The sequence below is a fragment of the Mesoplodon mirus genome, assembly GCF_964341445.2.
Source record: "Mesoplodon mirus genome assembly, chromosome: 3".
Lineage (NCBI taxonomy): Eukaryota > Metazoa > Chordata > Mammalia > Artiodactyla > Ziphiidae > Mesoplodon > Mesoplodon mirus.
This window is the reverse complement of record NC_138978.1, coordinates 116,188,695-116,212,417: the sequence shown is the minus strand read 5'-3', so window position 1 is coordinate 116,212,417 and position 23,723 is coordinate 116,188,695. Positions and strand designations below refer to the sequence as shown.

The following is a 23,723-nucleotide window of genomic DNA, read 5'->3' as shown; positions in this document are numbered from 1 at the left end:
TCAACATCCCCACCAGCCCTCCAGTGCCACCCAAGCTTAACCCAGTGTTTCAGCTTTCCTCCTCGTGCAAACACAAAAAATCCAGGGGAGGAGATCTCCATGTCCTTCCTTCTGTCTCCCACTCTTCCTCGCCCTCACTTCCAGCAATACTGGAAAGGACAAAATGGCACCCGGAAGGGTTACTAGCACCAGGAAGAATTCGCTCTTTGTCAAAGGTGATAAGCCAATTTGGAAAGGAGAGAAGCAGAATTTGTAGTGAAAAAGTAAGAACTTGCCTCCTTTCCTCCCACGTGCATTTTGCCACCTCCAGTCATCCTTCAGGTCTCAGCTTAGACACCCCTTCTTCTAGGGAGCTCTGAGCTCGGGTGAGGAGCCCTTCCTTGTGTGTCCACAGAAGACACACAGCCCTTCCCTCTTATAGCACTGACCAGATTTTGCCCAGTCACCGGTGTGCACCCCCCAGGAGACCATCAACTTCATGACGGCGGAGACCTTGGGCACCACTACCTTTCCAGAGCCCAGCACAACACCGAGCACACAGCCACCGCTCCATAATATCATGAATGGAATTGATGGTCATCTAGTCCAACCCTCTCCTTTCATAACACAGCCAATGAATGACAGAACCCCGTTACTTCATCATCCATTTCAATGCATCCCAGATACCGCATGTTGACTCCCCAGTCAGTTACTACAAAATAATCCAGGTAGCCTCCGGAAAGCCTAACCAGACCTGGTAAAACAGAACACCAGCAACCAGTCTGTCTGGCTCCTCCCAAGTCAGAATCAAGGAGGAGAAAGCAAAGCACAGGATGACGTGTGATGGGATGTGTCCATGTTGCACACAGCTCTGTCCAGAGCAAACTCACGGCAAATCCCTCCTAACGGCCAGGAGCCAGTATAACGGGAAACCATGAGGTTTTCCTCATGGTAATTGACAACCTTGCCCTTCCTACCCCGCATATTCAGAAAAGGAGACCAGAAAGTCTAATTCACCAGGAGAGACAGAGAAAAGCCTTCAAATGTCTCATATTAGCCTGGAACAGGCCAGCCCCATGGGCAGGAATGTAACAATAAGGCCTCTCATTTCTGTACACAAACATTGCACCCAGGTTGATGTGTGCTCGGAGTACAGCATTAACGGACCACAGATGATCCTCACACCCAGCTGTAGGATCACAAAGGAAAAAAACACACTCCTCTGCTACATCAGTCCCATAGCTCCAGCCAGCTCTGCCCTAAGGGAACCTCTTAATCATAAGAGGGTGTAGTGACCTACCCCACCATCGCAGGTGGGTGCTGCATGCCTTGGGGTTAAAGGGCAGTTCCCTGTAAGAAGCCATGGGCGTGTGGTTAACAGCTGTCAGGGGTCTTCTAGCTTTGGGCTTTTACTCAGGACACTTTTGCTCAAGCTTTGAAACCCAGGGCCAGCAGAGCCCCCCATATGCTGCCAAAACCAACCAGTACTTCACAGTGTCTCTCAATGTAGAAATTTCTTTCTAAAACTCACAGTCTGGTCAGTGCTACAGCCTCGACCTCCCCTTCCTCCTGTTCTACTCCAATGAGGTAAGGAACAGCTGGTCATTGAACCAATTCATTGTCAACCAAATTATACAAATTGTGGAATCTGAAATAGATACAACAAACTCCTTTACTGCACAGCTACTCTGTTCTGAGACAAACTAATCTTAGTATTACCCTAAGCCCAAATTATTTAGGACAGGAAAACCCATGTGTTAAATTGATCACTAAGAAAAATATAGGATATCTTTTATTTCTAAAACCCTTTTGAGTAATAAATATACTTACATATATTACCTCACTCAATCCATACATCAAACCTGTGAGGTATATTTCATGACCCCTTTTTACAAAAGTTGAAATTGATGGTTAGGGAGGTTAAACTACTCACTCAGGTAAGACTTCGATTACTCTTGAGGCAGTTGATCACTCTCACTGCCCTTTGTCCTCACCCTCAATACACCTCTCAAAATTCCCTCTTAGGGAATTCCCTGGCGGTCCAGTGGTTAGGACTCCACGCCTCCACTGCCAGGGGCCCGGGTTTGATCCCTGGTCAGGGAACTAAGGTTCCACAAGCCGCGTGGCGTGGCCTAAAAAAAAAATTCTCTCTCTTAGTCCACAAAACAGAAGAGTTCAGGCTGGGATTCCTCTTTCCACCAGACCCTGGCAAGCCTGGGCAGGGCAGAATCCTATGATTACATATTTCTGACCTAAAAAGTACTTTACGTGTGGGTGAACAATAGCAGATAACAGAAGGTTACTCTCACATAGAGCAGCTAGGAAAACTGCTCTGTTTGCCCAGTGTCCCTCATCTTATACCCAAAGAATTGTCTGGAAAGCATGGAAGACGTCACATACTTTTAATAGTGGGGGGCTTTCTCTATATAGAGATTTTTGTATTTTTTTAAATCTTCTACAATAACCTCGTATTACTTTTTTTTTTATAAATTAATTTATTTATTTTTGGCTGTGTTGGGTCTTCGTTTCTGTGCGAGGGCTTTCTCTAGTTGTGGCGAGCAGGGGCCACTCTTCATCGCGGTGCGCGGGCCTCTCACTGTTGCAGCCTCTCTTGTTGCGGAGCACAGGCTCCAGACGCGCAGGCTCAGTAGTTGTGGCACACGGACCCAGTTGCTCCATGGCATGTGGGATCTTCCCGGACCAGGGCTCGAACCCGTGTCCCCTGCACTGTCAGGCGGATCCTTAACCACTGCGCCACCAGGGAAGCCCAACCTAGTATTACTTTTATAACAATAATTGAGATACTCACTCAAGATCACAGAGCTCTGGGCAGGAGTAGGGATAAATTGGGAATTTGGGATTAACCGATACTACTACTATATATACTGTAGATAAACAGCAAGGACCTACTGTATAGCCAGGGAACTATATTCAATACCTTGAAATAACCTATAATGGAAAAGAATCTGAAAAAGAATATATATATGTGCATATAACTGAATCACTTTGCTGTACACCTAAAAACATTGTAAATCAACTATACTTCAATTAAAAAAAAAAAAAGATCACAGAGCTCTGTGTTGTAAAGCCAAGTCTTGATCTAAAGTCCCCTGACTCCATGGGCACAGTTCTTCCTAAGACCACACCAATTCATCCACTCATCCTGTCCACACTTAAGAGGCACCCACCTGTTGCCAAGTGTTGTCCCAGACACTGGGGATGCAGTGGTGAACTTGACAGCAACAATCCTTGCCTGCATGGTGCCTAGAGCCCAGCAGTCCTTATAGAAAGGACTTCTGAAGAACCTGCTCTCCCAGACCAGCATCACCACTCTGCTCCAGTAAAGCAGAGACTCAAGAGCTAGGCTTAGACAACAAAAACTATAAATATCCAGGAAAGGGCAAAGCAGACAGGAAGTGCTCCAGGCCGCAGAGCCTAGCCTTTCCAGTTGATGGCACTCCAGCCAGGAAGACTTCATCTGCACCTGTAACCAGTGGCCCAATCCTTACGGCACCTTTCCCCAGATCCCAAATCTCACCTCAAAATCCACACGGTCTGACTGGTGCTGCCGCTCAGTCTCCTGCAGCTTGACAAGCAAGTCCTGCACGGTCCTCCTCAAGCTCTCGACATCTTCATCTATATAGGTGTCCACCTGCAGCCAGAGGAGGGAAGGGAAGGTGAAGTGACTATGTCTGTGACTTGGTAAGAGAAGGTCCCCCCGACAACGCACACTTGTTTGGACCATCTTGCTCAGACTACCCTCACAAAAGAATTCACATCGCACAAGGGGAGAGTTAGTCAGTCATAGGCACCAAGGAGTTCTGAGTCATTCATATGAAAACACTCTCATACCCTAAAGAACTCAACTAGTTTCCAATCACCTGATTATTTTAGGACACACTGTAGTAATTTTTATACATGTATCAACTGATTAATGAATAGGTATGTTTATGCCGTTCTCATGTGTCTGTCCTGCTTCCATCAGACTAGAGCTCTCTGAGAGCAGGGACCATGTTTCACTTTGGACTACAGTTCCCCAAGGGCAAGGACTGTGCCACACTCATCATGAGGAGCATGTCCCAAAGGCACGTCTTTTGTGGTTCTCTGCACTTAGCACAAAGATCAGCAGACAAAGGGTTACTGATAGATGGGCAGCTTAAGGCAAAAGCACCCAATAAGTCCAGGAATCTGATTCGATGGAGGAAAAGGTGTCTCACTGAGGTTACTGTGAATCTCTCCCTCAGGCACACCCAAACTGGCATGTACGCTCTCGTCCCCATCTCTGCTACACTTCAGTTACCAGCTCCCTTGAGTCTGACAGAAAAGTCCCTCCCGGTCTTGCACAGTGGGAAATAGCAGCACCTTCAAACCAGAGCACAGAGCTCAGCTGGGAGGAGGGGACAGGGTCCCTGGGTGGCTGTGTTATCACTGAGTCCTGTGGGCCTTGCTTCTCTATCTGGGAAGCAGGGAGAAGACTCCTTACCACGCCCTGCCTTACAGCCTGCCTCAAAACTAAGATAATATCCGGTAGGGCTTGGAGCTTGTGAGAAGAAAGGCTGAACAGATAGTGCCAGCTGTTATTATAACTTGTTGCCAACAGCATATTTGCCAAATATGGTGATTCGGGGAAGGAAAACATCCAAACTGCACATCTAAAGTAAGTGGCTAGAATCACAACATTCCAAATCCAGCCGTCAGTAAGTTATCTGGTCAGTTCTCCTATGTCTGCATCTATGCTGCTGGGCAGGTGAGAATGTCTGAAAAGGCTCCTCCTGGAGCACGACTGTCACGTGTTTATTTCAAATGGCGTTCTCATAAGACTCTCTGATGACATGGAAAAATTTAATGATACAGTATGAAGAGAAAAAAAGGGAGTTATAAAACTTTACATGCAGGAGCTAGAGACAACAAACCAGATTTTAACACAGCAACACAGATAGAGCCTAAAAACATGATGTTGGATAAAAAAGGAAAAAACAGAAATACAGCACAAGTCCATTATGAAAATTAAAAACGGGCTTCCCTGGTGGTGGAGTGGTTAAGAATCCGCCTGCCAATGCAGGGGCACGGGTTCAAGCCCTGGCCCGGGAAGATCCCACAGCCACGGAGCAACTAAGCCCGTGCGCCACAACTACTGAGCCTGCGCTCTAGAGCCCGCGAGCCACAACTACTGAGCCTGCGTGCCACAACTACTAAGCCCGCGTGCCTAGAGCCCGTGCTCCACAACAAGAGAAGCCACGGCAATGAGAAGCCCGTGCACCGCAACAAAGAATAGCCCCTGCTCGCTGCAACTAGAGAAAGCCTGCACGCGACAAAGAAGACCCAACACAGCCAAAAATAAAAACAAATAAATTAATTAAAAAAAACATATTTAATAGGCATATTTAAATCATATATTGAATATGTTAGAGTGAGTACCTTTTGGTGGGGGAGACAAAAAAAAAAAAGTGAAAGCAGTGAGAGGTATTTATGGGACCAATGATGACAATGAGCCCTGAACTGATGGGAAGGTCTGATTCAGCTCTGCACTTGAGAGCCAAACAAACCTAATCCAAAACTATACCTGCCCAAGCAAAGAAACAAATGCAATGAAATGCAATATACAGTCTAATCTCAATATCATAAATATATATTTGCACTAAAGGAAAAACAAACGAAATTTTACCAAACTGGCTTTTCTCTGGGTAGATTACAATTGATATTTTTTTCTTCTTTCAACTTTTCTGTGTTTCTGAATTTCCCTAATTTTCTACAATATGTGTGTCTTAAATTATTATGTAATCACAAAAAATATAATAACAAATGTCATTTTAAAAAAAAGTACAACCAGGTTTATTTGTCAATTATACTTCAATAAAGTTGGGCGGGGGGAAGAAAGTACAGCTACGGAAGGAAATACTTTGTCGTTATTCAAAAGAATGAGATAGATTTACCCATACAAATATGGAAAGAAGCCTATATATACTTTTCAGCTTAAAAAAATAAAAAAGCAAGCAAGAAATAATGTATTTATCATGACTGGAATTGTGAAAAGTATGTGCATATTATATACATACATTTATCCGTGTATGTATATATGGTGCATGTGTATATATTAGTGTATACACACACACACATACATACATATGGCTTTTAAATATGGTTGTCTGTGTATAGAAAAACACTCTAGAACTTTAGACTAGAATATTAGAACTAATAGGCTAAATATCAGAATCACATGAAGAGCTTTTAAAAGTCCTGATGCATAGGCCACACTTCAGACCAGTTAAATTACAGTCTCTAGGGATGGCACGCAGATATTGCATCCTTTAAAGCTCCCAAGGCCATCCTAATGGGCAATGAAGGCTGAGAAGCACTGCTCTAAAAGGACCCACCCACGGGAATTCCCTGGTGGTCCAATTAGGACTCTGCGTTTTCACTGCCAAGGGTGTAGTTTCGATCCCTGGTCAGGGAACTAAGACCCCACAAGCCACACAGAAAGGCCAAAAAAATAATAAATAAATAAATAAATAAATAAATAAATAAATAAATAAATAAATAAATAAAAGGACCCACCCACTTCAATCTGTTAACCTTGAATACTTACAAGGAGTGGGATTGGGGAAGGAAAATTTCCGCTTTATATATTTCTCCTTTGTTTGAATTTTTACAGCAAGTAAATATTACTCTCATATTTAGTGAGAGAGAGAAAGCAATAAACAAAAGGATCAGGAAGGATTATTTCCTGCCTCTTGGCCAAGCAGTAGTTACCACTATTTTCCCTGTTACCTACCTCGGGTGGGCTCCTATGTGGGGTCAGGGGACCTTGACTAAAGCCATTTGGCTTTTCTAGCACCACCTATTCAAAGAAAAATAAAATTGGTAGTGAAAACAGTCCCAAGCAATTAACTCTGAAACATTCTTCTCCTTGTTTTTTTTTTAATTGAAGTATAGTCGATTTACAATCTTGTGTTAGTTTCAGGTGTATAGCAAAGTGATTCAGTTATACATATATATATCTATTCCCTTATAGATTCCTTTATAGATTATTTAAAAATATCGATTATAGTTCCCTGTGTTATACAGTAGGTCCTTGTTGGTTATCTATTTTATATATAGTAGTGTGTATATTTTCATCCTAAACTCCTAATTTATCCCTCCCCCCTGCTTTCCCCTTTGGTAACCATAGTTTGTTTTCTATGTCTGTGGGTCTATTTCTGTTTGGTATATAAGTTCATTTGTATCATTTTTTTTAGATTCCACATATAAGCAGTATCATATATTTTTGAAACATTATTCTTCTAAGAGTTCAAATCTTAGAAAGAAAGAGGAGAGAGAGAGAGAGAAGGGGGGAGGAAGAAGAAGAAGAAAAAGAAGGAAGGAAGGAAGGGAGAAAAGAAAAGAAAAAAAGACATCTAGTGCTCTGTGGGAAAATGGAGAAAAGAGGGAGTGGAAAACATGTGCAGCCTTGAGAGGGAATACTCTATCTAGCCTTGTTGGGAGGAGGAAAGAAACCCCAGGCTAAAACCTTTCAGCAGACTGGAAAATGTGCAGGCACATTCCTCGCAGCCCAGGAAATACAAGCAGCTGTCTGCCGTAAACAAAGAGTTTCCTTTGCCCCTCAGGGGATCCTGACAAGGTCTGAAAAAACATAAATCAAAAGGGGAAGCAGCATTTGCTGCAGTTCTTTCCAACCCAAAGCCTGATTAGTCATCATACGACTGCCGTTTTGTGTAAACAAGGTGCCTGGACTTCTGGGCTCTGAACACATTAGGTTCTTCAGTCACTAGACAAAGCACCTCCCACCAGCCAGATGTGAGCTCAGGCAGTGAAAGTCTTACCTCTGGCCAAGGCAAAATAAATTAGGAAGAATCCACCACACAAGCCTAGCACATGACCAAGACGAAATGTAATTTTGCTGGCACTAGCTGCTAGGTCACTCTTCCCCTTAGGAGAACGAGGGCAGGACCTACTGGAAAAGGACCACTGCAACCAAACCAAAAGCAAATGAAGGAGACACAGCTTGGAATCTAAGGGAAGATGAGGGTGAAGTCATGGAAGAGATAGTTCTGCTCTCCTGGGGACATTTCTATCCTCAAATTTTTGAAGAACTGAAAAAGAGGATCCCAGGATCATCCATCCCAAGAGGGATTCTCCAATCAGTGGTCTAACAAACATTTACTGATGACCTTGTGCATCCCAGACCCTGGGCTGAGGTGTGGGGACACAGAGACGAGGGTCGGGGGGTGAATCCTAACCTGGAGGAGCTTCCTGTCCCAGGGTAGAGATGGCTATAGACACAGACAGTAATAATAGACAAGGACCAAGACTTCCAATTTATACCACAAGCATAACCAAATTAAGCAAGATCAGTTTATGAGAAGTTTGGATTTATAGGTTAATTGTCTCTTTATAAGACTTTGTATTACAAGAAGATTGATCACAGAATTCTTATATATAAGATGGCCTGCCATTAACTTAATAATTTTATTGATATAAATTCAATTTTTGCACATGTTTTAGGAACAGGTGTGCTTGTATGTAGGCTGATTAGTGTGAATACAAGTGTCCATCTGCTGAAGAGCCCTAACAATGTTGTGAGTGCTCAGAGAAGCCAGCATCACTTGTATTCTCGCCTTTCCTGGCAGCGGCATTAGATTCGGCACCCACTGGGTGACTGGTAAATGGCACAACCCCACCTCCTCAGTGGGGACCCAACCATGGACCATTTCCTATTACCTGTATCTCCTGTTGATGGAGAGAATCTCCTGGATTTCTGTCGAGCTTCCTACTTATATCCTCCCGGAGCTTCTGCAGGCAGTTCCTGGCCTGGGAGGAGAGGGCAAGAGGCTTTAGCTTTGGGAAAGAGAGCACACCAACTCACCCACCTTTGTGCCTATCCACAACCCATAGTACTGTTCTAAGTACTGGCTGGGAAAGGAGAGATTCTAGTCAAGTGGGGCTGCAACGCAGTCCCTCCTACACAAGCAACAAGATAATAAAAACCGTGCCCTGGTGTATCTAACATTTTAGTTGTGGAGACACACAACCCAAAAGACAAATAAGTAAAACATGTAATATGTCATGGTGACAAGTGCCAAGGAGAAACATGAGCCAGAGTGAGGGTTAAGAAAAGTGGGGAGGGGACTTCCCCGGTGGCCCAGTGGTAAAGAATCCGCCTTCCAATGCAGGGGACACGGGTTTGATCCCTTGTTGGGGAACTAGGATCCCACATGCTGCAGGACCTGTGAGCCTCAACTGGAGAGCCTGTGTGCCGCAAACTGCAGAGCCCACATGCTCTGGAGCCCACGCACCACAACTAGAGAAGAGAAAACCTGTATGCCACAACTAGAGAGAAGCCCACGTGCCGCAACGAAAGATCCCACGTGCCACAACAAGGGTCCCGTGTGTCGCAACTAAGACCCTACACAGCCAAAAAAATAAATAAAAGATAAATAAATAAATATGTTTAAAAAAAAAAGAAAAGTAAGGAAGCAAGGCTGGCAACTTTAGTTAGGATGACTGGGGGGAGAGTGCTAGGTGCATGGTGCTTAATAAGTATTTGTTGATTAGTGGATTGGTTGATTAATGGAAGGGTCAGAAATGATATTTACACATGAGGGGGCATGGTGCTTTGGAGATACGAAGGGAGCAGAAGGGAGAAAATCAGAACCTACAAAAGAAGGGAGCCAAAAAAATGTGAGGTTCAGAGAAATGACCTAGGTCATTTCCACAAAGGGAAGGAGTGCCCACCTCCTGGATGTACTGGACCTCACTCTTCAGCTGGTTAATATTCTTCTCATGGATCATCTTGTCTCCGGACTTCCCCTTCAAGTACACCTGAAATAAGGAAAACAACACTAATTAAGAGACCTCCAATGGAAGCAACCTAAATGTCCATTGACAGATGAATGGATAAAGAAGATGTGGTGTATACACACACACACACACACACACACACTAGAATATTGCTCAGCCATAAGAAAGAATGAAATAATGTCATTTGCAGCAACATGGATGGACCTAGAGATTATCTTACTAAGTGAAGTAAGCCAGACAAAGAAAGACAAATATCATATGATATTGTTTATATGTGGAATTTAGAAAAATAAAATGATACAAATGAACTTATATATAAAACAGAAATAGACAGAAAACAAAATTATGGTTAGCAAAGGGAAGTGGGGGGGAGAGATAAATTAGGAGGTTGGGATTAACCAACCTATATACACTACTATATAAAATAGAGGACTTCCCTGGTGGCTCAGTGGTTAGGAATTCTCCTGCCAATGCAGGGGACATAAGTTCGAGCCCTGGTCGGGAAAGATCCCACATGCCAGGGAGCAACTAATCTTGTGTGCCACAACTGCTGAGCCTGTGCTCTAGAGCCCGCGAGCCGCAACTGCTGAGCCCATGTGCAGCAACTACTGAGGCTTGCGTGCCTAGAGCCCGTGCTCCACAACAAGAGAAGCCACCACAGTGAGAAGCCTACATACTGGAATGAGGAGTAGCCGCTGCTCATCGCAGCTACAGAAAAGCTCGCACACAGCAACAAAGACCCAACACAGACAAAATAAATAAATAAATAACCAACAAGGACCTACTGTATAGCACAGGGAACTATACTCAATACTTTGTAATAACCTATAAGGAAAAAGAATGTGAATCACTTTGCTGTACACCTGAAACTAACACAACATTGTAAATCAACTATACTTCAATAAAAAGAAATCTCCAGTTAAATTAACTCCACATAGGCAGCCTCATACACTGCTGGTGGAAGGGTAAATTGTCACCACCTTTCTGGGTGGCAATTTGGTAATTCCGATCAGAAGACTTAAAACTATATTTACTCTTTGGGGGCTTCCCTGGTGACGCAGTGGTTGAGAATCCACCTGCCAATACAGGGGACATGGGTTCGATCCCTGGTCCGGGAAGATCCCACGTGCCGTGGAGCAACTAAGCCCATGCGCCACAACTACTGAGCCTCTGTGCCATAACTGAAGCCCATGCGCCTGGAGACCGTGCTCTGCAACAAGAGAAGCCACCACAATGAGAAGCCCGCTCACCACAATGAAGAGTAGCCCCTGTTTACCGCAACTAGAGAAAGTCCGTGCAGCAACTGAGACCCAACTCAGCCAAAAATAAATAAATTAAATAAATAATTTTTTTAAAAAAAACTATATTTACTCTTTAACCTATCAAATCTATTTCTGGAAATTCATCCTAATGAAATAAATTTAGCTAAACTAGCATAAATACTCACGTACATATATGCAAATTCATGGAAAGGGGGTTGTAAAAGGGGATTTACACATTTTTCTCTGTATACCATGCTTGAATCTTTAACAATTGAGAAAGTATTTCTTTATCACTTGTATTATAAAGCACATTCACAAATTAGTAACATATACGCTCGACAAAATATTGTTTATGGCTGCAAAACATGGAAATAGACAAAATGTTCAACAGTGGAGGATTAAAGAAATTATGGTATGTGTATAATAGAACACTAAGCACCAATTTATGGATACAAATATGTTATAAACTACCATTAAAGGTGGGGCAAGGGCTTCCCTGGTGGCGCAGTGGTTGAGAGTCCGCCTGCCGATGCAGGGGATGCGGGTTCGTGCCCCGGTCCGGGAAGATCCCACATGCCACGGAGCGGCTAGGCCCGTGAGCCATGGCCGCTGAGCCTGCGCGTCCGGAGCCTGTGCTCCGCAACGAGAGAGGCCACAACAGTGAGAGGCCCACGTACAGAAAAAAAAAAAAAAAAAGGTGAAAGGTGGGGCAAGCAGGGGACTGCTCTGGTAGTGCAATGGTTAAAACTCCGCGCTCCCAATGCAGGGAGTCTGTGTTCGATCCCTGGTCAGGGAACTAGATCCCACAGGCATGCCACAACTAAGAGTTTGTATGCCACAACTAAGGAGCCTGCCTGCCACAGCTAAGACCTGGTGCAACCAAATAAATAAATAAATATTAAAAAAAAAAGAAGACGACGAAAGAAAAAGTAAAAAAAGAAGAAAAACCCACAGAATGGGAAAAAATTAAAGACATTTTTCAAAATCATATATCTGATAAGGGTCTATTATCCAGAATATATAAAAGAACCCTTAAATTTTAACAATTAAAACACAACTGGATTTTTAAATGAGAAAAGGATTTGCATAAATATTTCTCCAAAGGAGATATACAAATGGGCAATAAGCATAAGAAAAGATGTCATCAGGGAAATGCAAATTAAAACCACAAGATATCACTTCACATCCACTAGGATGGATATAATCAAAAAGATGAACAATAACAAGTGTTAATGAGGATGTACAGAAACTGGAACCCTCATACATCACTGATGGGAATATAAAATGGAGCAGATGCTTTGGGAAAAAGTCCGGTAGTTTCTCAAAAGATTAAATATAAATATAGAATTACCATATGAGCTAGCAATTTCACTACTGCTAGGTATATACCAAGAGAACTGAAAACATATGTTCACCCAAAACCCTGTACATGAATATTCAGAGCAGCATTATTCACAAAAGATAGTGGAAACAACCCAAATGTCCATCAGTTGATGAATGGGTAACAAAATGTGGTATATTCATTCAAGGGAACATGATTCAGCCGTTAAAAGCAGTGAGTACTGATGTATGTTACAATGTGGCTGAACCCTGAAAATACTGTGCTAAGTAAAAGAAGCCAGATACAAAAGGCCACATGTTGTGTGATTCCATTTATATGAGATGTCTAGAAGGGGCAAATCCATAGAGAAAGAAGGTAGATTGGTGATTGCCAGGAACTAGAAGGAGTGACTGAAAATGTTCTGAAATTCGTAGTGGTGGTGGTTGCACAACTCTGTGAATATACTAAAAACCAGTGTATTGTACACTTTAACCAAGTCAATTGTATGGTATGTGAATTACAACTCAAAAAGCTGTTTTTAAAAAAGAAATAACAAAAATTGTTTTAATTTTTAAAAATAAGTTCCATAAACACACTTCCCACCGGTCTCCACAACTTCCAGCAGCTAAACATGGACAGTGGATGAGCACCTAGAAAGGTCATTCCATCCATCCCCATGCCCGGGGCCGGGTAGCACCAAAGTCACTACAGACTGACTGTGGTCTCCTGGTGTTAATTAAGATCTTTCCAGGAGATGGCCAGGAGTTAGCATCGCAGGTCTGGTTCTTCCTAGTCAAAACACAAGGTCCCTTTGACGAAGTCAGCCGTTCCCTCTCCCGTGTCTATACGGAGAAAGAGAGGAGGGAGAAACAGTGGAGGTGAACTAAGCTTACTTTAATGATCTCTTCATGTCCATCGTTGGACTCCACCAGTTCTGAGGCCAGAGAATGACCAGTTGAGCGGCCGGACACCATGGCATAGGTCTTCCTGACGGTCTACCGGAGAGAGAGAGAAAAGTGGCTCAGAAACCATACGACAAGCACAGAACTTCTGCCCCTCAACCAATGCAGAAGAACTGCTCCTCAAAAGACTTGAAGGATTAGTCCAATTTTCCCCTCCAAAAATTCATTTCAGAACCTCTACCAGAAGCCAGAGGACGAACACAGCAGCAGCAAGAACACAGGACGAGGAAAATTAGTTGAAATTGCAGGTTAGTTTTAATTTTAATGGGGGTCTCTCCATCCGCCAAAGCAGTGCATAATGCTGAGGTCAGCTGGGTGTGTCTGAAAGGAGATGCTCCCGGGCAGCAGAGGAGATGGCTCCAGCCAGCCCTGGGACGAGGGGTCAGCAGCAAGGAAGGAGAACTGGTGCAGGGGAGGAGGCCTTGCCCCACCAGAAACCTCAATACCTTCTGGGCTATGCGTTCAAGTTCATCTCCTGTCAGTTCACCCTGGAGAGTCAGCCTGAGAATGTCCACGCTGCCCTAATAATGACAATGACAGCAACAATAACCTCTTACCTTTATAGTCTACTACCAGTACACATGCACTTTTGCCAGACCTGTGGAATGGGCCTTAGGATCACCATTTCACAGACAAGAAAAGCTGAGGTCCGGGGAGATGACATCAGCTTGTCCCAGGTCAGTTCGATCTTAGGTGATAAGGATGTCTCCGGGGACTTTGACAGTGCTCTTTACAATGCACAGAGACTACACAGCACACTGCTCTGTGTGGTTCCAGAGGGGCTACCCTGGTCCTTGGATTACAGGAAGCACATTGCATGCACTCTCCTTTCCCCAATGCTGAAGACGGCATCCCCGGATTGGTCATCCCCAATCCAGAATTTCTGCACCTGACAGCCAACCAGGTAGTTATTGATATATAAGACTAAGATATCCTTCCTGAACCAAACCACAGGAAGGTACATCAATCCAAACCCCTATTTCTATGAGCCACACAGAAATTATCCAAATGAAAGCAGGCGATACAATAGATCAGCCTAACTTCAAAGGGAAAAGCAGATGTTCTTTCATAACTCAAAGAAGTTTTAAAAAACACATTGTGAGGAAGATAGAAAACCCAAGGGGGAAAGCATGCAATAAGAGGGAAAAGTGGGGGGCTGGAGATTTGGAGAGATAATAACATTGAGGGAGAATCAGCAAGGCAGAGTGGACCAAATCCTGCCAATAACCCACGTTATGTGTATAGGTGGACAAGAGGCTTAGCCACTCTGGGCCTCTGGATCTCACTGGAAAAATAATGGTTGGACTAAGTATCTCTAAGGCTCCTTCCAGCCTTGATATTATGGCAGCATAAAAGAGGAGTATATGCCTCTCCCATCCAACGATGGGAAGATGGGTGCTGAACTAGCCAAGATGAAAGTGACCTTGAGGTCATCTGGTCATACCCTGCCATAAGGTCCGGAAGTATAAATGCCATCTTACTCTTAACACATTTTAAAGAACCCTCCTAACCTTCCAAATGTCTGCTGGAAAGAAAGAAAGAAGAAAGAATGGACTCTGCCCAGAGAGTTGGGAGAAGCTTTTCTGGGTAGGCAATAGTCCTTCCTACAAAAGAAAGAGTGAACTTGTGGAGAAGTAATCAGTCTCTGTAGTCAGCTACTTAACTCTCAGTGCTCTCACTATAAAATGGGAATACCATCCAACTGAGGGCTTTTTGGTTGAAGATTAACTGAAAATGTATGGAGGTTGTTCTCTGCCACATAAGAGGGAGGTACTCAAATATTAGCCTCCTCCCACTTCTTGGAATGAACCCAAATTTAAGAAAAATGGAAGACACTTCCACATGGCCCTTAAGCCTTCCCAATCCTGGCAATGTAGCTAGTTTTACAAAAACACTTAATTCCTACCAAAGAAAAGCCAGACCCTTAGTGTGGCATTTAAGGCTCTCCACAGTCTGAGTCAACTCACATCTCCTGCTACTGCTCTTCATTGCCCCTGGTCCAATACATCCCACGCCCTCCCACTTCTGTAACTTTGCTCTCATCATTTCCTTTGCCTTAAATGTTCTTTCCAATGACTATACTACCCCAAGCAATCTACAGATTCAATGCAATCCCTATCAAACTACCAATGGCATTTTTCACAGAACTAGAACAAAAAATTTTACAATTTGTATGGAAACACAAAAGACCCCGAATAGCCAAAGCAATCTTGCGAAAGAAAAATGGAGCTGGAGGAATCAGGCTCCCTGACTTCAGACTATACTACAAAGCTACAGTAATCAATATGGTATGGTACTGGCACAAAAACAGAAATATAGATCAATGGAACAGGATAGAAAGCCCAGAGATAAACGCATGCACATATGGTCACCTTATTTTTGAGAAAGAAGGCAAGAATATACAATGGAGAAAAGACAGCCTCTTCAATAAGTGGTGCTGGGAAAAGTAGAACACTCCCTAACACCATACACAAAAATAAACTCAAAATGCATTAAAGACCTAAATGTAAGGCCAGACACTATAAAACTCTTAGAGGAAAACATAGGCAGAACACTCTATGACATAAATCACAGCAAGATCCTTTTTGACCCACCTCTGAGAGAAGTGGAAAGAAAAACAAAAATAAACAAATGGGACTTAATGAAATTTAAAAACTTTTGCACAGCAAAGGAAATCATAAACCAGACGACAAGACAGCCCTCAGAATGGGAGAAAATATTTGCAAATGAAGCAACTGACAAAGGATTAATCTCCAAAATTTACAAGCAGCTCATGCAGCTCAATATCAAAAAACAAACAACCCAATCCAAAAATGGGCAGGAGACCTAAATAGAGATTTCTCCAAAGGAGATATACAGATTGCCAACAAACACATGAAAGAATGCTCAACACCACTAATCATTAGAGAAATGCAAATCAAAACCACAGTGAGGTATCACCTCACACCAGTCAGAATGGCCATCATCAAAAAATCTACAAACAATAAATGCTGGAGGGCTTCCCTGGTGGCGCAGTGGTTGAGAGTCCACCTGCCGATGCAGGGGACGTGGGTTCGTGCCCCGGTCCGGGAAGATGGAGCGGCTGGGCCCTTGAGCCATGGCCGCTAGCCTGCGCGTCCGGAGCCTGTGCTCCGCAACAGGAGAGGCCACAACGGTGAGTGGCCTGCATACCGCAAAAAAAAAAACAATAAATGCTGGAGAGGGTGTGGAGAAAAGGGAACCCTCTTGCACTGTGGGTGGGAATGTAAATTGATACAGCCACTATGGAGAACAGTATGGAGGTTCCTTAAAAAACTAAAAATAGAACTACCATACGACCCAGCAATCCCACTATTGGGCACATACCCTGAGAAAACCATAATTCAAAAAGAGTCATGTACCACAATGTTCATTGCAGCTCTATTTACGATAGCCAGGCCATGGAAGCAACCTAAGTGTCCATCGACAGATGAATGGATAAAGAAGATGTGGCACATATATACCATGGAATATTGCTCAGCCATAAAGAGAAATGAAATTCAGCTATTTGTAGTGAGGTGGATGGACCAAGAGTCTGTCATACAGAGTGAAGTAAGTCAGAAAGAGAAAAACAAATACCGTATGCTAACACATATATATGGAATCTAAAAAAAAAAATGGTTATGAAGAACCTAGGGGAAGGACAGGAATAAAGATGCAGACGTAGAGAATGGACTTGAGGACACGGGGAGGGGGAAGGGTAAGCTGGGATGAAGTGAGAGAGTGGCATGGACTTATATGTACACTACTAAATGTAAAATAGATAGCCAGTGGGAAGCAGCCACATAGCACAGGGAGATCAGCTCAGTGCTTTGTGACCACCTAGAGGGGTGGGAGGGAAACACAAGAGGGAGGAGATATGGGGATATATGTATATGTATAGCTGATTCACTTTGTTATAAAGCAGAAACTAACACACCATTGTAAAGCAATTATACTCCAATAAAGATGTTAAAAAGAAAAAAAGTTCTTTCCTCCCATTTTCACCAGGGGCATCTGCAAGTCCCTCAAGAGCTTGCATTCAATTGCCACATCTTCCATGACACTTCCCTACATCCTGTGGGAAACACATACTCCCTTCCCTGAGCTCCCTCTGTATCACAGGGCCTCTGGTGGCACGTGCCTCTCCCTTATTTGTGATCCATGAGGAATTACCCCTTCTAACTGTTAACTCCTTGTGGGCAGCTGTCTGCCACAGCCCCTAACAAAGGTAAGTATTTTCTGAATGCATAGTGAGTGTTCCATGACATCTAGGTCAAGAGAACACTACAAAAGAAAGAAGAAAAAATAATTTCAAAATAGCCAGAGTGGGCTTCCCTGGTGGCGTAGTGGTTGAGAGTCCGCCTGCCGATGCAGGGGACACGGGTTCGTGCCCCGGTCCGAGAGGATCCCACGTGCCGCGGAGCGGCTGGGCCCATGAGCCATGGCCGCTGAGCCTGCACGTCCGGAGCCTGTGCTCCGCAACGGGAGAGGCCACAACAGTGAGAGGCCCATGTACAGCAAAAAAAAAAAAAAAAAAAAAAATAGCCAGAGTGGCTGCCGACTCCTTTTCGCCAGGACACAGGCATGCATTCTGATTAAAACACAATCTCAGGAGTTCCCTGGTGGTCTAGTGGTTAGGATTTGGCGCTTTCACTGCTGTGGCCTGGGTTCAACCATGGTATTCTAATTGGAAGAGCTCAGACAACTCTGCTGGATTTGGGCCCTGAGAGGTCATCTCCTTGTTCATGTCATCAGAATCCCAGTTGGAGACAAGAAAGAGAGCAAGTTGAAGAAGTACTCAAGGAAATAATGGCTGAAGCTTCCCAAATTTGGCAAAAGACGAATCTGCAGATTCAAGGAGCTCAGCAAACATGATAAACCTAAAATTCATGCCAAGATATATTGTAATTAAACTTCTAATAACTAAAGACAAAGAAAAAATCTTGAAAGCAGCCAGAGAAAAATGACACCTTACCTATAGGGGGAAAACACTTTGAATAACAACAGATTTCTCATCAGAAACCATGAAGGCCAGAAGAAAATGGGACACTATTTTTCAAGTGCTGGGGAAAAAAAACCTCTCAATAATTTTTTTCCCAGGAAAAATATTCATCAGGAATGAGGGGGAAATCAAGACATTCTTAGGTAAAGGAAAATTACGAGAATTTCTTACCAGTAGACCTACACTAAAAGAATGGCTTTGAAAGTTCTCTAAACAGAAAGGAAACAATAAAAAAGGAATCTTGGAACATTAGGAAGACAGAAACAACATGGATAGCAAAAACGTGAGTTAATCCAATAAGCTTTCCCTCTCTCCTTGAGTTTTCTTAATTATGTTTGATGATTGAAGCTAAAAATTATAATTCCGTCTGATATTATTCTAAATGCATACACAGGAAATATTTAAATTAATTATAAATGGGAGAGGGTAAAGGAATGTAAAGGAAGGCAAGGTTTCTATACCTCACTTAAACTGGTAATACTAGAGCAATCACTACAAAGTCTATACAAAGAAATAATACTCAGAAACACTATAAATGAATCAAAATTGAATCCTAAAAAGTGTTCAAGTAACCCACAGAAAGGCAGGGAAAAGAAAACAGAGAAATGAAGAACAGAGAGAACAAACAACAAACAAAAATAAAATAGCAGACTTACCATACCAATAATTACACTAAATGTACATGGTCTAAATACACCAATTAAAAAACAGATTGGCTGGAATTCCCTGGCAGTCCAGTGGTTAGGACTCCACACTTCCACTGCAGGGGGCCCGGATTCAATCCCTGGTTGGGGAACTAAGGTCCTGCAAGCCACGTGGCCACGGCCAAAATAAATAAATAAATAAATAAAATAAAAATAAAAAACAGGGCTTCCCTGGTGGCACAGTGGTTGAGAGTCCGCCTGCCGATGCAGGGGACACAGGTTCGTGCCCCAGTCCGGGAAGATCCCACATGCCGCGGAGCGGCTGGGCCCGTGAGCCATGGCCGCTGAGCCTGCGTGTCCGGAGCCTGTGCTCCGCAATGGGAGAGGCCACAACAGTGAGAGGCCCGCGTACAGCAAAAAAAATAAAAAATAAAAAAAAATAAAAAAATAAAAAAATAAAAAACAGATGGGCAGAATGGATTAAAAAAAACCATGACTCATTTTATGCTGTCTATAAGAAAGATACTTTAAATATAAAAATATAGGCTGGTTGAAGTAAAAGAATGGGAAAAGATATATCATGCAAATATTAATCAAAGGAATGCAGGAGTGCTGTATTAATATCAGATAATTTAAGCTTTCACTACAAGAATTTAGAAAAAGAACCAAACTCAAAGCAAGCAGGAGGAAGGAGTTAATAAAGATAAGAGCATGAATAAATAAAATTTAACACAGAACAATAGAGAAAAACCAATGAAACAAAGAGCAGTTCTTTGAAAAGATCAATGCAAAGCATAACCTCTAGCAAGACTGACAAAGAATAAAAGAGAGAGATATAAATACTAATATCAGGAATGAAATAGGATATTTCTACAGACCCTGCAGGTATTGAAAGTATAAGGTAATACTATGAAAAACTCTATGAACATAAATTTGACAATTTAGACAAAATGAATCAATTCTTAAAAAAATACAAACTACCACAGTTCATCTAATATGACATAGGTAATATGAATAGCTTTATAACTATTAAGGAAATTAAAGTCGTAATTTAAAACTTCTCGGGAGTTCCCTGGTGACCTAGGGGTTAGGATTCCAGGCTTTCACTGCCGTGGCCCGGGTTCAATCCCTGGTGGGGGAACTGAGATCTCACAAACGTGTGGCGAGGCCAAAAAACAAATTCTCAAGAAGAACTATCTGGGCTCAGATGGCTCCACTGAGAATTCTACCAAATATTTAAAAAATTAACACCAATTCTATATCTACATCATCTCATCCAGAAAATAAGAGGAGGGAACACCTCCAAATTCATTTCATGAATCTATGCTTATTGTGTGGCACCAAGACCAGACAAAGACAATTTTAAAAAGAAAAAAACAAACACACTACAAACCAACATCTCTCATGAATTCAGAGATTTTACTCTCGAACATTTTGTTAGAACATGGGTAAAAGACATGAAAAGATACTTCCCTGAAGAAGATATACAGATGGCAAATAAGCATATGAAAAAATGTTCAGCATCATTAGTCATCAGGGAAATGCAAATTAAAACCACAGTGAGATACCACTACACACCTATCAGAATGATTAAAACAAAAAGTACACCAAATGCTGGCAAGAATGCAGAGAAACTGGATCACTCACACATTGCCTGTGGAAATAAAAAGTGACACAGCCACTCTGAAAAATAGTTTGCAATTTCTTTAAAAACTAAACATACAACTACCATATGACCCAGCAATTATACTCCTGGGCATTTATCCAAAAGAAATGAAGACTTATGTTCACACAAAAACTTGCACACTAATGTTTATAGAAGCTTTATTTGTAATACCCCAAAACTAGAAACAACCCAGATGCCCTTCAGTAGGTGAATGGTTAAACAAACTGTGGTACAGCCATACCATGGAATGCTTACCATTCAGCAATAAAAAGGAACAAATTATTGATGCATGCAACAACAATTTCCAAAGAATTATGCTAAATGAAAGAAGTCAATCACAAAAGGTCACATACTATACGATTCCATTTATGTATTGATAATAGTCTTGAAATAACAAAATTATACAAATGGAGAACAGATTAGGGGTTGCCAGGAGTTAAGGAGAAGATGGAGATGGGAAGGAAGTGGGTGTGACTCTAAAAGGGCAACCTGAAGTATCTTTGTGGTGATGGAAATATTCTGTCCCTTGACTGTATTTATGTCACTATCCTGATTGTGACAGTGCACTATGGTTTTGCAAGATGTTACCACTGAGGAATGCTAAGTAAAGGGTACAGAGATCTCTATTATTTCTTATAACTGCATGTGAATCTACAACTGTCTTTTTTTAAAAAAGTAATACTTCCAGAGATAAAAATTAAAGAATATAATGAAAATAATTACAATCCTGGACTTCCCTGGTGGCACAGTGGTTAAGAATCCGCCTGACAATACAGGGGACATGGGTTCGATCCCTGGTCCGGGAAGATCCCACAGGCTGTGGAGCAATTAAGCCCATGCGCCACAACTACTGAGCCTGCGCCCTAGACCCTGTGAGCCACAACTACTGAGCCTGAGCTCTAGAGCCCACGAGCCACAACTACTGAGCCCGCAAGCCACAGCTACTGAAACCCATGTGCCTAGAGCCCATGCACCGCAACAAAGAGTAGCCCCCGCTTGCCACAACTAGAGAAAGCCTGCGCACAGCAATGAACTCAATGCAGCAAAAAATAAATTAATTAAATAAATACATTTATTAAAAAAAATAATTATTATAGTCCTACTACTCCAAAATAGCCACTATTAAAATGTTAGTGTATTCCTTATAATTTTTCTATGTATATTTTTGAAAGGCATACTACTATATACAGTTATATACTTGCTTTTTTCCCCCTTTAATACTTCATCATTAATTTCCATCACATTAAACATTCTTCAGGGACTTCCCTGGTGGCGCAGTGGTTAAGACTCCGCAATCCCAATGCAGGGGGCCTGGGTTCGATCCCTCATCAGGGAACTAGATCCCACATGTATGCCGTAACTAAGTGTTTGAATGCTACAACTAAGGAGCCCACGTACCACAACTAAGGAGCCCTTGGGCCACAAATAAGGAGCCCACGTGCCACAACTAAGGAGCCCGCCTGCCACAACTAAGACCCAGCACAACCAAATAATAAACATTTAAAAAATAAATAAATAGTCTTCAAAATTTGCTTTTAATGGCTACTAGTATTCCACGAATAGATCAGACTAATTTATTTAGCCTACCCCCCAACCCTAGTATAGGTTCCTATCAACTTTTGTTTGTTTGTTTTTTGTTTTTTATGATATGCAGGCCTCTCACTGTTGTGGCCTCTCCCATTGCGGAACACAGGCTCCGGACGTGCAGGCCCAGCGGCCATGGTTCACGGGCCCAGCCGCCCCGCGGCATGTGGGATCTTCCCGGACCAGGGCACGAACCCGTGTCCCCTGCATCGGCAGGCGGACTCTCAACCACTGCGCCACCAGGGAAGCCCCCTATCAACTTTTTGTATTTTATTTTTTATTTTAGAAATTATATTATATTTTATTTTGATAGAATGACATGATACACAGCAGTACCTAGATCACCACCAGATTTACTGCCTGGTCCATTACTCCTCAAGCCCAACTTGATTTTCTCTCTTCTTTGCAGAAAAAGAATAGCATTTGGAACAGTTAGACCTTGGCTCAAGCACTGGCTCCAGCTTTTATTTGTTGTGTGTATTAATTTTATTCTCCCTCAGCCTTAGTTTAGTAGTTGCTAAGATGGATAGTACAACATTTAAGTGAGAACACAGTGACTAATACACAGTGACTAATAGACATACAAAAAAAAATGCCAGTTCCTCAAATTTGACATAATGCTCCTCTTTAAAATATTTTCCATAAGCATATTCCATATGCTTATAGGTTAAAGTAATATGCCTTGTCATGGAAAAAAGATGCATATTAACTCCTACTTCACACTATATACAAACATTAATTCCAAGTGGATTGTAGATGTAAATGTGAAAAGCAGAATAATAAAGGTTTTATAGGAGAACATCTTTATGGCCTTGGAAAGGCAAAATTTTTCTTAACCACAGCACAAAAAAATTCTCCCCATAAAAAACTGATACATTGGACTATATTAAAATTTTGAACTTTTGTTCATCAAAAGACACCACTAAGAGAGTATGACAACCCACAGAGTAGAAGATATTCACTCTATGACTATCTGACAAAGGATATTCAGAATACATTAAGAATTTCTACAAAACAAAAAGACAAAAAAACAATGTGGTATCCTGGACTGAATCCTGGATCAGAAAAAGGACATTAGTGGAAAAGCTGGTGAAATCCAAATAAAGTCTATAATTTAGTTAATAGTATTGTATCAACATTAATGTCTTAGTTATGACAAATGCACCATGGTTATTAAGATGCTAACATTGGGGGAAATTGGGTGAAGAGTATATGAGTATTATCTTTGCAACTTTTCTGTAAATCTAAAATTATTGCAAAATAAAAAGTATAATTAAAGAAAGAAAGTGGGGAGGGAGGGAACAAGAGAGGGAGAGAGAGTGGTGCCCAACAGAAAAATGGGCAAAAGACTTCAATAGATATATTACATAAGAGGATATCCAAATGTCCAATAAACATATGAAAAGGGTTCCATCTTATTAGTCATCATCATCAAAGAACTAGAAACTAAAACCATAAGGCGATACCACAAACTACTCATCAGAATGACTAAAATGAAAAAAAAA

At 42.2% G+C, this 23,723-nt stretch overlaps 1 protein-coding gene across 4 annotated transcripts in view; it reads right to left on the bottom strand.

Annotated features, from left to right (window-relative positions):
- The window catches only part of TUFT1 (tuftelin 1), a 44,435-nt gene that overhangs the window by 7,012 nt on the left and 13,700 nt on the right, over window positions 1-23,723 (bottom strand). Inside the window, exons 2-7 of one of the 4 annotated variants that reach the window (XM_082612015.1) lie at window positions 13,769-13,843; window positions 13,254-13,355; window positions 9,712-9,798; window positions 8,698-8,787; window positions 6,752-6,817; window positions 3,518-3,631 (exon numbers count right to left, since the gene is read on the bottom strand). In XM_082612015.1, coding sequence (XP_082468141.1) covers window positions 3,518-3,631; window positions 6,752-6,817; window positions 8,698-8,787; window positions 9,712-9,798; window positions 13,254-13,355; window positions 13,769-13,843 — 534 coding nt within the window. The remainder of the gene's footprint in view (window positions 1-3,517; window positions 3,632-6,751; window positions 6,818-8,697; window positions 8,788-9,711; window positions 9,799-13,253; window positions 13,356-13,768; window positions 13,844-23,723) is intronic. The other 3 variants (XM_082612016.1, XM_082612017.1, XM_082612018.1) reach the window with 3 other exon arrangements.